This window comes from Octodon degus, unplaced genomic scaffold (genome assembly GCF_000260255.1).
Source record: "Octodon degus isolate 3935 unplaced genomic scaffold, OctDeg1.0 scaffold00026, whole genome shotgun sequence".
NCBI lineage: Eukaryota > Metazoa > Chordata > Mammalia > Rodentia > Octodontidae > Octodon > Octodon degus.
The window spans coordinates 2,775,108-2,791,808 of record NW_004524602.1 but is presented as its reverse complement, the minus strand read 5'-3'; the positions used below and the strand labels follow the sequence as shown (position 1 = coordinate 2,791,808).

Below are 16,701 nucleotides of genomic sequence, written 5' to 3'. Positions count from 1 at the left end.
AAGAAAGAAAGAAAGAAAGAAAGAAGAAAGAAAGAAAGAAAGAAAGAAAGAAAGAAAGAAAGAAAGAGAGAAAGAAAGAAAGAAAGAAAGAAAACATTACAACATGGAAAATCTGGGGACACGCTGAAACATAGCAATGTCGTTGGCAGCCTATGACAGGTGACATCAGTGAGCTGGGCCATTCTGTTAGAAGGGTCCACACAGCCCTGGCTCTTTCTGGACCTGGGCCCTGCCCCTTCAAATGGTGGGAGGGTGAGGGCCAGATTCCAGTTGTCACCTGTCACCCACACAGGTCCCGCTGGTCCCCGTGCTGCCTCGTCTCTGCTTGCTGCGCTGCCCCCCCTGGGTCAAGGCTGCTCCAAGCTGCAGAATCTCAGGTCACTTGGGACCCACTTGGCCTCACCTGCCCCTCCCCTTCCCCACCCCTACAGGCACCCAGAATCTAGAGTGGTCCCCCACAAGTGCTTGTCTCTTTTCCGTTTTCCATCGGCCCAGGAGGCACTGAGAGCTGCAGGAGATGACAGACAGGGAAGGACTTGGGCAATAATAACAGCTGAATAACTGTGATGATAATTGCTCCAATTTTACGAGGCCCTGTCTCTGAGCCAGGCCCGGCGGCTGCACTCAGTTCTTTCCAGCCCCTCTTCCCACAGCAATCCTCCTCCACTGAAATGTTTATCACTCTCCCCTTTTCAGGGGTGAAATGGAGCTCAGAGAGGCGGGCAACACAGGCACAAGCCCAGGCTCTTCAGGGACAGTCTGGGGATCCAGAGTCCCTACCCCTCACCACGGGAGGGGTGGTGTTATTATTTTTTTGCCAACCTGTTTCTTCCTCCTTCCCCTCCCTCCCTGCCTGTTGTCATCTGTGTGAGAGCTTGCATCATTGCTGGGACCCAGGGGGCCAATTAAGGGACCCCCCAAGGAGCCAACTGAGGCAATCCTAGCCCCAAGAGGGCTTCCCTGAGCCCAAGTTTTAATTAGCCACCACTGCTCTTCCTGGAACGCTAGCCTGCCCCTGGCGACACCAGCCTGGCTGCTGTGGCAGGAAGAAGGATGGATGAGGCCCAACCCAGGGAACAGGGAGGCGCCCCCAGCATGGGAGGAGGGGTGACTAGGCCTCCCACACCCTCACTCAGCATTAACTCATTTAATCCACTAAGTGGATTAATAAAGTAAATGGATTAAATTACTTAATCCAATAAATGGATTAAATAAATTAAATGAGTTGATACTTGAAAAACATTTAAAACTATGCCTACGACACAGGAAAGACTGTTGTATTAAAAGAACATGTCAAACATACACACCTGTAATCTCAGCATTTGGGAGGCTGAGGCAGGAGGATCACCACTGAGTTTGAGGCCAGCCTGGACTATAGTGAGGTCAGCCCAAACTGCCCGAATTGCATAACAAGACCCTGTCTCAAAAATAAAACAAGGGTGGACAAGATAGCTCAGTGGTCTAAAGTACCTGCTTAGGCAAGCACATGGACCAGGGTTCGATCCCCAGCATCACATGCCGTGCCAGCCCTGCCCCCAGGGTGGGCTAAGCCATCTACAAAAAAATAAAATAAAACAAACAAGCTGGATGTGGCAGCACATACCTGTAATCCCAGCACTTGCGAGACTCAGACAGGAGAACTGCTTCGAGTTCAAGGCCAGCCTGAGTTACATAGTGAGACCATGTCACAAAAAATGAAATAAAATAAAAAATAAATAACAAAACAAAATACAATAAACAGATAGGGGCTGGAAACATAGCTCAGTGGTCTAAGCACTAGCCTGGCAAGTGCAAGGACCTGGGTTCCATCCCGGGTACCACATGCCATGCTGGCTCTGCCCTGGGTGTTCTGAACCAACCACTAAGACTTGGGGTGGTGGCACATGTCTATGATCCCAGCGCTGAGGAGGCTGAGACAGGAGGATCACTATGAGTCTGAGCTTCATAGCGAGACCCTGTATTAAATGCATAGATTAAAAATCACAATAATAAACAGATAAATAAACAAGTCAGCAGGCACAGGGAGAAGAGACAGGATAGTGCAGAGGGCTATTTTGGGACATGGAGGTGGCACCTTCCTGGGTCACCTAGCATGTGGGGTGGCCTGGATATGGGCTGTGGGCACAGGGGCTGGAGGAGGGGAAGGAGTGGGTGTGGAGAGGTGCTGTGCTGAGCAGTTTATGCCCTGGTTGCAGGCCCATTCTGCAGATCAGGCAGCAGGCTGTGAGGGGGCCAAAGCCACTAAGAGGACAAGCAGGGTCAAACCAAAGTCTGGGAAGCCTGGCTTTTGAGGCCTCCCTACCCCCGCCACAGAATGCTCCTTTGTAGAGCTCTGGGACTGCCTCTGGCCCCCAAAAGGCCCGACCGAGTGTGGGGTGTGATTGAGGCCCAGGCTACGTGTTGAAGCCAACAAGATGACAGGGATGACAGGGCCCTCAGGTGCTGCCGACCCCACCTACAGAGTAGAGAAAGGCCTCCTGCCTGTGACCCTGGCCACTGGGCTGTGCCACCACTGCTGTGCCAGCCCAGAGCCAGCGCGAGCCCTTTTCTGATGCGGTTGCCTGGTAACCAGCCTTAAGTGACAGAGACCCCAGCAGGCTGCTAATGAGGGGGCAGCGGAGCCAGCCACCTGGCCAGACCCTGCCGTCCAGCCTGCCCTAGCCAGGCTTCAGTGACAGTGTCCCCAGCCTGCCCACTGTAGGAGGGTAGGTGCCCCAGCATGGGGGCAGGGAGCCCAGGGCCTGGCAGGGTGTGGAAGAGCTGTATGGGCAGCTGTTCAAAACCTCTGCTCAAAAAACTGGGGAGCTAGGGAGGAAGGTGATTCCTGCTGAGGCCAAAGGCCTGCCAAAGGAAAGGGCAGGCGCTGGGCTGGAGTCAGGGCCATGGGCATGGCCGCCTGGGCCCAAACCACAGACCTGGAAGCAGCTATGCTGTCTGAGATGGGGGAGGGGATTCCCCCCAGAGGGGGGGGAGGGGGGGAGGGGGGGAAGCAGGCGGTCAGGGAGCCAGCAGAGGCCAACCAGGGAGGGCCTCACCCTCCTGGTGGGCGAGTGGTTGGCAATCCTGGGTCTCCTCCCTGTCCAGGGGCCTCCTAGCGGTCGGCAGGAGACAGGTAGGGAACAGCCAGGTGTTCTTCCATCCTAGAGAGGGAGAAGCCCCAGGACAAGGAGGCGGCTCCAAGCAGGCCTGCAGGAAGCCTGGTGCCACGCCTGCTGCCAGAGCCCTGGCACGCAGCAGCCCCTCTGGGGCCTCATGCTGCAAACACCAGGCAGGAAACAGGTCTGCGTCCTGAGATGCCAGGCTAAGAGGGGATTTTGGGGTCTCTGGGCCTACCAAGGTTTCTTGCCTTTCTTCCCTCTCACACATGCTGAGACCTTCTCCTGCCACTAAACCATTGCTCCACAGCCCTGAGGCCCATTGCTTGGGTGGCCCAGGTCTTGCTCTGGGGCCATCCTTCGTCCTGTAGACAAACCAGGCCGGAGGAAACCAAGGCATTTTAGCACAGGAGCAGGGGTGAGGGTTGGGGGGGGGGGAGTGCAGAACATACAGGCTAAGAGAGGAGTGAACTCAGACTTCAGTGCTTCCTGGAGAGGCCCAGGGGACTTAGTGGCCAGAGTTGGAGCTGCAGCTGCCACAGAGAGAATGCACGGTGCAGACTGTGGAAGTCTAACCTTCAAATTTGGGCTGGTCGTGGGGCTGCTACGGCAACAGCTGGCTGAGGAGTGGGAGTAAAGAGAGACTGTGCCAAGAGTGATGGCTCAGAGGGAGAGGGACAGGAAGGGAGGATTTCCCACACTCAGCACAAGCCAGACCCACCAGTGGCTGGGCTCTGATATAGCCAGGACAAGGGACATTCTGTCCCTCCTTAGGCCCAGCAGATCTATTCCTGAGGACTCTTTCTGGTCCAAGAAGCCCTCAGAGGCAGCTGAAGCCTTGGGCCCTGTTTGGGGACAGGAAGGATAGAAGGCGAGAAGGCAGATCAGTATGCCTGGGAGATCCATAAATTAATCATTTTTTTCTGGGTGGGGGTCAGGGTTTACCAGGCTAGCCTCCTGCCTCAGCCTCTGGAGGAGTGCTAAGATTACAAGTGTGCCACCACACCTGGCAAGTTCCCCAAATTATTATGCTTGAACTTTTCTTTCTAGTCAACAGGCAGGCAGAAGCCCCTCAGAGATCCTCCTGGGAGCGCTGACATTGGATGGGGTGTCTTTCCCTACACTTTGGTCTCCCTGCAATTTCTATGAAATTCGGGGATCTCTCGGGATCTTCCGCCCCCAGATCTCATGGGACCTAAGAAGCCTGAGGTGCTCCAAGTCTGGCTGCCAACCACAGCACCTAGACTCCGGACTCCCGGACTCTGGGCTCTTTAGTTCCTCATTTCTCAGCTGTGTGACCAGCCGCCTCTTTTCTTCCTGCGCCACCCCTGCTGAGAGTTGACTATAAACCATCTGTGAAGGCAAAGGCAGTGGAGCCTGGAACCCGCTGCAATCATGCCTGCTTGGCATGTGAGCAAACAGCCTAAGGGTGTGCCCACTTCTCCTCACTGTGAAGCAGTTGAAAGGAGGAAAGAGTTATTTGGGTCCCCGAGGTTACAGTCCACGCTTGGCCGGCTCCATTGTTCTCAGGCCTGAAGGAGGCAGACACCTCTGGGTGGAAGGTGTGGCTTAATCCAGCTGCTCACCTTCCAGCAGCCAAAGATGGGGAAGCCTCAACCTGTAATCCGCTTTCTCCAGCTAGACCCCGCCCCTATGTCCATCACTTCCAGTAACACCATCAGATTATGATCTCATAGGTGGACTAATCTACTCTACAGCTCTTAGGATTCAGTCACGTTCTGGGCCTCAACTCTGAACATGGCTGCTGGGGAGCAAGCCCTTACTACTTGAGTTCCTAGGGGACATTTGACACTTAAACCTTAACAAGAGGTCTGCTTGTCACACTGTTCAGAGGATCAAACCTCAGTTTGTTTTACAAGCTCCTGTCCCATCTGGCTACAGGGATTATGTGAGATACCTTTTTTTTTTTTTTTTTTTTGTATTTTAGTACAAGGTCTACAGGGTCTCACTGCATAGATCAGACTCGTAGTGATACGCCTGTATTTAGCCTCTCAAAGAGCTGGTATTACAGGGGTGCGCCGCCATGCCCAGTCTCAATCTGTCTCAGTGTGCCCTGGGGGCAGGGCCAGCATGGCACACCTGGGATTGAACCCTGGCCGGTTGCCGTGCTGTGCTGTGCTGTGCCTAAACAGGCACTTTAATCCACTGAGCTATTTGGCGGGCCCTTTTTTTTTTTTTTTTTTTTTTTTTTTTAATGTGTTTGATTTAGGCTCTTATTACACAGGTTGGCCTTATAGTGATCCCTCTGTTTTCAGCCTCCCCAGCACTGGGATTATAGTTGTGTGCCCACCATGCCTGGTCTTGGTGGCCAGCTCAGTGCATCCATGGGTGGGGCTGGTATGGCATGTGGTGCTGGTATCGAACCCGGTCTCTGTGCTTGCCTAAGCAGGTGCTTAGTCCACTGAGCCCTTGAGATAATAGCTATTAAGTGGCTAGCACAGAGCCAGGCTCCTGTAAGCACTCCTAGTCACCACCCACCAACCCTGAAGTGCTCTTCTAGTGGTGGGAGAGGAGAAAGGAGAAGAGTGCAGCAGTAGCAATCAGGGGCTCCCTGAAGGAGGCAGTTTAGGATGGAGGATGGCTAAACTTACAACACTGCTGGGTTATAAGGCAAAGCACCAAATTCCCTGTCTGTAGGGTGGTGCCATCGCCATCCCTCCCTTCTCTGGGGTGAGAGGGAGCTTCTCTTTTTTTTTTTTTTCCTTTGGTGGTACCAGGGATCAAACTCAGGACCGTTCACTTGCCAGGCAGGCGGAAGGAGCTTCTTTGAGGAAGGGAAGTTTTGTAAGGAGTTGGTGTGGTCCATTAGTGGGTAGAACATTATCTCATAATCACAGCAGGCTGAGGTCCACAGAGCTGAGGGGTCATCTTGCCTGGCAAAGTCAGCAATACCCATCAACATATAAAGGAGGACGGGTGTACCCCTTTTGGGGCCTGTGTGGAGCTGGGAGGGGGAAGGGTTTTCTGTGTTGCTTTGCTAACCTTATCCTGGAAGCCCACTGAGGGCAGATCTTCCTTCACTGCCTTTTACCAGGACACCAGGACCACAGCGCTCCTATCTCTTGGGAACTCCCAGGGCAGCAGTTGGTGAGGGTGGCTTTAGAGTGTTCCCCATGATGCTTGGGGAACAGAGGGGGCAGAGGTCAGGGGTCAAGCAAAGCCTTGGCAGGAGGAATGCAGTCACCTGGCCCCCTGCAGGGCCTCCCAGTTTGCAAGCAGGTCCTACCCCCCTCCCGACACACACATGATGTCCCACACTCAGGGCCCAGGACACGGCTTTTTTTGACAGTCCAGGAGAACAGAATGGCAAGCCCCAGATGCATGGCGTGTGTTCCTGGGAGTTGCGGCTGAATTAAGATGTAGAGTAAAAAAAAAAAGATGTAGAAGGGCTGCAGAACCCAAGGTGGCTTGTCTTAGGCTGGGTCCTACTAAGTTTGGGGAAATTAGAGGCCACCAGGCACACCTTTGCACACAATCTGGGCGTCCTGGGCCCCAGTATTGAGGAAATTGCCCTCCTCCCTCCCCACCCAGAACTAGCTGGGCAGAGGTGGGTATAAGGAGCTGAGCATAAAGTCTCTTAACTGGGGCTAAGGCTGTCACCGGGTTGTGTCCCCAAGCTGTCTGTGCACTGATGTACTTCCCTCACACCAAGCTGTGGCTGCAGGAAGCCTCCCCTGGGTCCCCAGTCTGGGTGCCAAGAAACCTGGGATTTTATCCCATTTTGCAAGTGACCTGGGGAGAGAGACAGCCCCAACCCTCCAAGTCTCCTCTCAGATCTTTCCAGACTATGGTCCAGCTGCATAGGTGACACCCTCTCCTGTCCCAGGTGACCTCACTTCCTCTTCCCAGTCCCACCTGAGCCCAGCCCCTCCTCCCACTCCAGCTGCTTCCAGGCTGGGACACCTGTGCCTGGGCTGCTCTGCTCTGACTCAGGCAGCCTGACCTTCGTTTCTGAGGTGGCCTGGCTGCTCCTGCTCCCTGAACTTGCCTGGACCTTTGCCACATCCACCTGCCTTCCTTCCCTCACATAGGCATCTGTCCCCAGTCCTTGGAAAGCCCTAGGAGTACCGGGACTAGAGAAAAGAGGGCACAGGGGTAGGGGTGCTCATCTACAATCAGGGGACCCGAGTCTGTCCCTTGCATCCCTCTTTGCAAATACCACTTTTGACTGGGGACAGTGCACCTATCCAACCTCCCGGGATACACGGCAGGAGTTGTTTCCACAGGAAAGGTTCAGCAACACTACCCACCTAGAACATTCAGCAACCCTTCCCCCACACTCTCCTTCCCATCCCGGGGTCGGGAGAGCACCCCTTCCTCAGACAGCGAGAGAGCCGGCTATCGCGTCTGTAATGCGCCCTGCCAGCCCCCTGATACAACCAGTTCTGACCAAGATAGTCAGGAACCGATTGAGTGCAGGTGTTTCAGACCACCTCTGTCAAGGCTGGCGACGTCACCGCACAAGGTCACAGGGTTACAAAGTGATAACGGACACGCAAACCAGCGCGAGGACCGGGCAAGGGCGCGAGGCTGCCCGCGCTGGTCGATGCAAGGAGCGAGGCCGAGGTGTCCCGCGCGGCTCCGGCACCCTGGGGAGCGCTGCTCTCAGAGGAGGCTCGGCCCCGCCCCGGCCCGCCCCCGGCCCGCCTCCGCCCCGCCCCGCTCGGGACCGCAGACGGCGCCCGGCGGCGGCGCGAGCGGCTGCACCCTGGGTGGCTCCGGCAGTGGTATCCTCGACTTCCCGCGCTGACCCGGCCGGACTGGGACAGGCGGCGTGGGCCGCGCCAGAGGATGCGGCCGTGGTCCCGGGCGGCGGCAACGCGAGGCCCGGCGTCCAGCAGGTAGGTCGGAGCCCGCGCGGGCGGGTGCGGAAACTTGGGCCGAGTTCGTCGCGGCGCGTGGGGCGGGGGCGGGCGCAGCCCCAGGGCGCCCCCACCGGCCGGCCCAGAACGAGCGGGGCCCGGGCCGCGGCTTCCGGAGGGCGGGTCGCGGTCTGGGGCTCCGGCGGCGAGGAGGAGCCGCGCCGAGCCTCAGCCCCCGGGCGGCTCACGTGGGTCCCGGGCGGGGACGACGTGGGGGAGGGGCGCGGTGGGGCGGCCCCGCGGGCTCCGCGCCGCTCGTGACTCACACTCTGGCCTCGGCCCAGCCGGCGGGGTCGCCCGAGGCAGCGGCTCAGAACTCCGCGCCTGTTCGGGGGGCCTCAGCTGTTTGCGCGGGTGCAGGCTGGGGCAGTGTGCGCACGAGCAGGCTCGAAGTGCACGAGTCGTAGTGCCTGTGTGTCAGCTTGCTGGGGTACATTTGAACCCAGTGTTAACGGGAGGGCTTGTAGGCACCCGGAAACCCGCGCGGTCCGGTGCGGCTTGCAGGGGCAAGGGGGCAAGCCGATCTCGCACCCGCCTTCCCCTGGAGCCTTGGAGAACCGGGAGTCTGGCCAGGGAAGTGGGGCCCATCCGCCTCCAGGAGTGCCCAGATGCCATGAGGTAGAAGTTGGGCATGGGTCACTAATCGTCCTTATCGGACACTGCTAATGGAACCATTGTCTGAGTCCTGATGTCCCTGCCTGTGCTTTCCCTGGTCCTCTGAACCCTGCCCTGGGCCTGGCTAAGGCTGGAGCTCAGCTAAGACCCACAGAACTCTCCCCACGAGGGTGACGACGGCTCCTGGTCCCCGGGGCGCCCTCCAGGCAGCCTTTTGCCACCTCCTTTGTGGTGGGGAAGGAGCACCTACTTTTTGGCTGCCCTCTGATTTGGGGAGGAGCCCCACTGACAGGAAGTAAGGTCACCTCCACCCTGAGGTCCCTGCTGTGTTGCTGGAGAAGCAAGACTCTTGAGTGTCTCAGGGGGCCTAGTGTTTGGTGGCTGAATTCCCAAGGAGTCTCCCAAGCCTCCAGGGCAAAGGGCACAGGCTGGGCTGGGCCCAGGAGAGGGTAATTTCTGGGGCTGGGGGTTGGTATAGAGCAAGCCTGAGGAAGAGGGGTGTGTCTGAGACCAGAGCCATGCTTAATGAATCCCAAGCTTCTCAAGTGCACAGCATCCCACCTCCATCCCAGAATATAGATCCTTACCTAGCACTGCTTGTAGAACTGTGGCCTGGGTCCTGCTGCCCCTCATGCCTTACCCAGGCACCCCTGAAGATTGCATGCTAGCCAGATGGACCAGATTTCTTTCCTGGAGCCCTGCCTGGCTCCCTCTCACAGTCAGGCTAAGCTGAGAGTGGGCATCAGCCCCCTGTTACCCTGGTGTTGTCCCCTCACTGGTCTTAACTCGGCCTCTGGCTGTCATTTGGCCACTAGCCAGAAGGGAGGAGAGCTCCGGTCCTTGCTTGCTGGTGACAGAAACCTGTGACACTTGGCCCTTGGCCTCATCATAGCAAGATTGAGCTGATTCATCCCTTTGAAGCCATGGACAGTCTTGGGGAATGGGGTGTGCAAAACAGGCTGGAGAATGGTGTGGCCGAAGCAGGCCTGATGTTAAGGAATCCTCCCTTGACCTCTCTTGGTCTTGCACCCTTTCTTCCTGTGGCCTTGCCTGGGACCTTAGACTTTCTCCAGCACCAAGTTGGGGAAAGTACCTTGGGGGTGGGGGGCAGTGAGCACTCTGGGCTCTTAGGACCTCCTCCTTGGGCTTTTTCCCACATATGCTCCTGCGCACACAGCCTATTCCTTGGTATATGAGGCCCAGGGCAAACGCGGGCTTTTCCTTTGCTCTGGGACCTTCCTGCTGGCACCACAGCTCCATCTGCTGGAGAGCCTGGGTGCTGCTGCTGGTGTTTGCTTGTATGCACCCAGCCTCGGGGCCACCTCTCCTAGGGGAATGATTACCCTCCAAAGCCAGGTCCAGAATTAGCATTGGCTCTGGGCCAGGGACCCTAGATTGGAGCCTAGCTACACTACTTTTTTTTTTTTTTTGGTGGTACTGGGGATTGAACTCAGGACCTTGTGCTTGCCAGGCAGCTAGCTATGCTATTTTTTTTTTTTTTTTTTTTTTTTTTTAAATCTGAACTTGTGGGGGGGGCCCGGGGTTTTTTTTTTTTTTTTTTTTTTTTTTTTTTTTTTTAAATCTGAACTTGTAGGGGAAGCCTGGGTTCTGTGGCTTGGATTTTATTTATTTTCTTTTTGGATTTTATTTTAATATTTGTTTTTTAAGATACGGTCTTTGTAGTCCCCACACTTGGCATCAACAGATGGTTTTATGGTTTAGAACATAGAGTCAGAGCCAGGCATAACTGCACATGCCTATGATCCTAACATTCAGGAGGCTGAGACAGGGAGATCATTGTGACCACCCTGGGCTACGTAATGAGTTCAAGTCAGCCTAAAGTACATAGGGTGACCCTGTCTCAAACTCTTTCAAGAAACAGAGTCAGAGAACCGCCATATTTTGTCTCCTGTGTGTGGTCTAACCTGAGCCTGCTGAGTGCCAGTTTGTCTGGGGGCAGTGAGCCAAAGAGCCTGGTCTACAGCCTGTGCTTCACGTGTGCCTGCTCACCACTGGTCTTCCTTCCCTAGGTCCACAGTGAGGCAGCAGTGGCCCTGGAGGGCTTGACACCTGCCCAGTGATGGCAGAGAAGCGGCCCCTGGGGAGCCTGGGGCCCATGATGTATGGCAAGTTGCCCCGCCTGGAGGCCAACTCGGGATCTGGACATGGCCTGCCCTCCTCTGCTGGCAGCCAGGACGCCTGTAGCTACAAAGGGGCCTACTTCTCTTGCCCTATGGGGGGCACCTCCAAGGTAGGGCCAGAGCGGCTGGCATCATGGAGCCCGTATCCACCCCTGTACCCTACCAGCATGGCAGGACCCCCACTTCGGGCAGACAGCCTGCTGACCAACTGCCTGCTCTACCGGCCACCAGCAGAAGGCTCTGAGAAGATGCAGGACTCAGGCCCTGGGGATCTCCTGCCTTTTGGCCCCCAGGCTCACGCATACCCGGGCCCACCATTGGCAGCACCCAAGCCTGTCTACCGCAGCCCCTTATGCTATGGGCTGCCCACTTGCCTGGGCGAGGGGCCAGCAAAGAGGCCTTTGGATGTTGACTGGACATTGGTGCCAGGTGCCCTATTGCCTTCAGCGGAGCCTCCCTGTTCTCTGACCCCTGCTCCTGGCAAGGGCCAGACCCTGGATGGTACCTTCTTACGTGGGGTGCCAGTTGGGGGACCTGGCAAAGATGGCTCACTGGGCTTCTCCCCATGCCCAGCATTCTTGGACAAATACCGGGCAGTCCACAGCACACCCTTCCTGGCCCCCAAGTACACAGCTCCTTACTCTGGGGACCCCAAGCAGGCAGTATCAGAAGGGCCCTCCAGTCCATGGGCCCAGCTGGCCCAGCCTGTGGGGCCACCCTTCCAGGAGACAGTGCCTACCCACTACCCACTTCCACCTCCTCCACAGGCCCTGCCCTGTGCCTCAGCCTGTCGTCACCTGGAGAAGCCAGGTAGCTATAGCTCCATACTTCCTGTGCAGCCCCTCGGAGCCCACAAGGGGACCAGGTACCAGGCTGGTGGGCTGAGCAGTTCCTACCTGAAGCAACAGGCACCCCAGATGCCCTACATGCCCCAGTCAGGGCCGGATACTTATTCCTACCCTTCTGCCCCCCTCCCGGCCCCCTCGCCAAGCCTCAAGTTGGAGCCCCCTCTTGCCCCACGGTGCCCACTGGATTTTGCCCCACAGACTCTGGGTTTTCCATATGCCCGGGATGACCTCTCTCTCTATGGAGCATCCCCCGGCCTGGGAGGTGCACCACCTCCCCAGAACAGTATGCAGCCTGTACCACAGTCTGGTGCCTTCCAGCGGGTGTGCCAACCTCTGCCGGCTAGTCACCCATGCTCTGAGCCTGTTAGGCCTGCAGAGAAGCCAGCACAAGAAGCTGAGAAGATGTGGCTGCCCAGCTGTAGGAAGGAGCAGCCTCAGCCCCAGCCCCAACATGATGAACACCCTGGGGGGCCCATCATTATCCGGGACAGCCCTGATCCCCGCACCTCACCAGCACTTCGCACGTGTGCGCAGGACCACCAGTCTGTCCGGCAGAAGGAGCATGCCCGGCTGCCCAGTTCTCCTCCAATGCCTGTCATTGACAACGTCTTCAGCCTGGCCCCCTATCGGGACTACTTAGATACACAGACCCCCAAGGCCACAGCTGAGCCAGCCAAGGCCACAGCCACCTGTGAGAGCCAAGATGAGGATGGTAGTGAGGCCCTGCCTTCCCAGGAGGAATCTTCAGGACTGAGCTCCCCACTCCGTGAGGAGGTGGCCCTGGATTTGAGTGTGAAGAAGACTCAGGTTGAGGCTGCCCCTGTCAAGTCCCCTGGTCCTATGGTGCATACCAACCCTGATACAGCTGTGGATGGGACAGCTGTGGAGACCACGGTATCGGGTTTGCCAGCCTTGAAAAGGATGGTCACAGAAGTATCTGGGGAACCAGAGACCATGGAGGCCACGCCAAGGACCAGCTTTCCAGAAGCACCTGGGATGCCAGTGACCGCAGAGGCAGTCCCAAGGACCAGCTTCCATAGCTCTGTAGCTTTCATGTTCCGGAAGTTCAAGATCCTCCGTCCAACACCCTTACCTGCAGCTGTGGACCCATCCACACCCACCCCACCTCCCGTGCCCCCACAGCCCACTGTGCCCACCCCACCACCTGTATCCATGGGACTGCAACTTCTCACTCAGCCCTTGCCAGTGGCCTGCTTCAACCTGGCCCTGCCCAGTCCTCCAGCCATCACTGTGGCCTCCCCTGCCCCTACCCCTGTCCCTGTTCCTGCTGCCACCCCCACTCCATCTCCAGCTCCTACCCCTACCCCTGCTCCTGCCCCTGCCCCTGCCCCTTCCCCGGTTTCCACAGCGGACACAGCAGACTGTACTGAACAGCACTTTACAGGGCTCCACACGTCCCTGTGTGATGCTATCTCTGGCTCTGTGGCCCACTCCCCACCTGAGAAGTTACGTGAGTGGCTGGAGGTAGCTGGGCCTTGGGGCCGGGCTGCATGGCAGGACTGCCAGGCTGTCCAGGGACTGTTGGGCAGACTGCTGTCCCAGTTGCAGAAGTTCGTGTGCACGCAGCAGTGCCCCTTCCCCCACGTGGTCCGGGCTGGTGCCCTCTTCGTGCCCATCCACCTGGTGAAGGAGCGGCTTTTCCCACGACTTCCACCTGCCTCAGTGGACCAGGTGCTGCAGGAGCACCGTGTGGAGCTGCGGCCCACCACACTGTCAGAGGAGCGTGCACTGCGGGAGCGTGCCCTGCATGGCTGCACCTCACGCATGCTCAAGCTGCTGGCCCTGCGCCAGCTGCCCGACCTCTACCCCGACCTGCTGGGCCTGCAGTGGCGCGACTGCATCCGCCGCCAGCTGGGTGAGCATGGGCAGCCCCAGTAGCCACCAGAGCTGTGTGACGAGTGTCAGGTGTGTGCAGGGTGTGAGTGGGTCCCTGTGGGTGGCTCATTCCAAGGACTTGTGTCAGGGTGGGCTCTGGGAACCCATCTTCCTCTAGACTCTTCAGAATCAGTGTGTGGTCAGTATGGAAACCTTCCTAGATGGCCTCCTCGTTTTCCTCTTCTCCCCTCCTTTCTCTTCTTTGGTGCAAACTTCTTTGGCTTCCTGAGGCTTAGCTGTGGCCTGTCTTCTACCTGATATCCTTTTCTCCGTCTTTGTACACCCCAGCTTTCCCTCTCCTGAGCCAGAGCTGCAGATAAAGCCATTTGCTGCTGGACTGTGGTGCCTGGTGTCTCCACCTGCTGCACACTACTGGCTTCCCCCTTAGCTCCCTTTCACCCCGGTTTTGTTTTCCAGTGAGGGGTGACTCCCTAGCATGCAGGCACAGAGAATATCCCACAGGAGTCTGAGCATTGTGTGTGGTTTGCGTTCCCTCTAGTAACTATAAGGTATGGCATCCATTCTTGGCTGGCTTTCTTTTTATTTTATTTTTTTTTTCTTTTTGGCAGAACCAGGGATTGAACTCAGGCCCTTGCCAGGGCAGTGCTTAGTCTACTGAGCCATCTCCCCGGCCCCTTGGCTGGCTTTCTTTATGCCCACCTGGTCACACAATGGCTGTGGTATTCTAGAGTGTGGACGCTCAGGCTCCTTCAGGATGATCTCAGGCAAGGGTGGTGTTAGTGTGCCTATCCTCAGGGTCCTGTGCCCCTCTACTGCCCCTGGCTCAGCCCTATGTCTAGTTGTTTCCCTGCAAAAGTTGCCCTCCTTCTCCCGGTAGTGGCTTTGCCCTGGGCCCTGCTGAGTCAGAAAGGGCAGGGTCCAGGTGATGCATGCGGATAGGGTCTGGCTGTCCAGCACTCCAACCTGGACTCTTTCTTTAGGCAGGATTCTCAGTGAGATGGGTGCCTGCCAGTCTGACTTGTACCCAGTCCCTACTTTGTCCCTGAGCCACAGGTGCCTCTGGAGAACATTCCCTGCTGCTGTTTCTTCTGAGGTCCCCTGCTCCCTGTGGCAGGCTCCTTGGAATACACTGGGCTCATAGCCAGGCCTCCTGGTCTTGTCCTTCATACTCTGACCTCCCTTTCTGGGCAGTCCTGGCTGGCTCTTGATGGGTCCTGGGGCTGGTGTGGCAGAATGATGGTTCTCATGTCTGGTGGGGCTCATGTGTGCCTCAGTTTGCCTACCTGTACAATAGGTTTTGGGCTCAGTCAGTGGTTTTTGATCTGGATGTGTGCACTTGTCCTTGGTCGCAAACAGCTTCTCCTGCCTGAGCTCTCACCTGATGGGTTGTAGTGTTTGCCAGGAGCAGGGCTTGAGGGGAAAGGCCATGTGACCCTCTGTGCCATCCTGGCTGGTGACTCTAGAAGCTGAGAGGTGGTGTGTGGGGTCTATAGCCTGACTCTTCATTTTCCAGGTGACCTTGATACCAAGGCTGGAACTGTGTCCCTCTCAGAACCTGCTGTGGCCAGAGATGAGCCAGAGGGTCCATCTCCAGCTCGGAAGTCACCAGCCCCCAAGGTCAGAAGACCTGGGAGGAAGCCACCAGGAAGCCCAGAGAAGACAGAGGCACCTGCCCAGGGAACATCTCGGGGTCCCTCTCCTGTCCCTGCTGCTAGTGCCAGCCCACCAGGCCCTACCCTCAGGGCCCGCTTCCGCACCCTGCTGGAAAGCGCCTGGCTCAATGGCCTGGCACTGCCCACATGGGGCCACAAGGCTTCTGGACCTGACCGGCCCCCACAGCTGCTAGGCAGCCAGAGCCAACCCCTGTAGCACAGATCGTGAGTGCTGTTGGGATGGCCACCTGGTCTGTGTACCTGTTCTGTGAGCATTCTAAGCCCTCATTCGGCCACCAGCTGGGAGCGCCTAAGCCGAGGGTCTTTGCCAGAGACTGTTGGTCCTCTTCCCTGGCTACTGCCTCCCTCACCAATGACCTGGACAGAAGCTCTACCTTTCTCTACAGTCTTCGTTTCTTGTTCATAAAATAGGACAGCACAGCCTACCTCACAGGGGTGTGGGGTGATACGACACCCATATGGTGTGCTCTCTTCCTCTGGCCCTATACAGGCCCTCCTTGACCTCCGCCAGGCCCAGAGTAGGAGGCAGAGATGGCAGCAGCACCTCCGTGTCTCAAGTGGCACCTTGTACAGATGGCTCACACTTTTCAACAGTGCTACCACAGGGACAATGCCCAGCCTGGTGCCAGCGTCTTTCTGGGCTTGCCACCCCTGCTCCAGGAGGCCCTAAACTGACAAGTGACTTCCCAAGCTGCCTCCCCTGCTCTAGACCTCCCAGGACTGTTTTGTTTTCTTCATTCTGTCAGGCAGCCACAAGAATGCAAGGGCCAGAACTGAGTGGCAGCTGAGTCTCTGAAGATCTGGCTGAGGGCCAGTGTCCTCCCCCAGCCACAGCATGGCCTCCGTCAGCTATGTCTGCTGTGACCACTGCCCTGCAGGGTGCTGGCTTGAGCTTTGGGCTGGCAGCTGGGCCCTTGGCCTTGTTTAAGGGCTTGAGATGCACTTGGAGCCTGGGTTATTAAAGCATTTGAGTGGTTTTGGAGCTGGAACGTGATTGTGTGTTTTTGGTTTTTGGTTTTTTTTGACAGTCTCACTATGCAGTTTGGGCTGGCCTTGTGCTCACTTTTGTAGCACCCAGGCTGGTCTCAAACTTAAAGAAATCCTAGCTCGACCTCCCTGAGTGCTGGGATTACATGTGTGCACTACCACACCTGGTTCTGGGGCTGCCTGGTGGGTGGCATGGTTCAGGGCTGAGACCATGTGGGGCTGGGGATCAAACAGGTCCTTGTGCTTGCCAGGTAGGCTGAGCTATGTCTCTGGCTTCTGGTTGTGTGTTCGAGGGGTTGTGGGTTCTTGAGACTCCTACAGGGTTCTGTCTACTGAGGTAGGTGTCACACCCCTGCCAGACTTCAAGGACTGTGGGTGGGTCTGCTGGCCTGGAACTGTGCCCTCCTATAGATACCCACCCTGTGGGCCCTGTGCCCAGGCAGCAGCAGTGGCTGTCTGTCTGCAGGATGCTCTCTGGGTGGTGCTAGGGCTCTACACACTTGTCTGGGTTCTGGTGAGCAGGGCGGGATTTGGGGTGGCAATTGCTTGAGGCTGAGTGGCCCCAGAGTCCCGATCTGCTTCCTCCTGGATCATCTCCCCTC

General features: G+C 57.1%; 1 protein-coding gene across 2 annotated transcripts; it reads left to right on the top strand.

The window, feature by feature from the left end:
- Positions 1-7,805: 7,805 nt before the first annotated feature.
- Positions 7,806-16,094, top strand: CUNH15orf39 (chromosome unknown C15orf39 homolog). 2 transcript variants are annotated; one of them, XM_004628895.2, is made up of 3 exons: positions 7,806-7,957; positions 10,624-13,458; positions 14,953-16,094. In XM_004628895.2, exons 2-3 carry the CDS (start codon positions 10,674-10,676, stop codon positions 15,306-15,308), a joined length of 3,141 nt encoding a protein of 1,046 aa, XP_004628952.1. In that variant the 5' UTR covers positions 7,806-7,957; positions 10,624-10,673; the 3' UTR covers positions 15,309-16,094. The 2 variants fall into 2 exon arrangements, with proteins under 2 accessions (XP_004628952.1, XP_023568435.1); XM_023712667.1 differs by having other exon boundaries at positions 10,624-13,508; positions 14,953-15,037.
- The last annotated feature ends 607 nt before the right edge of the window (positions 16,095-16,701 follow it).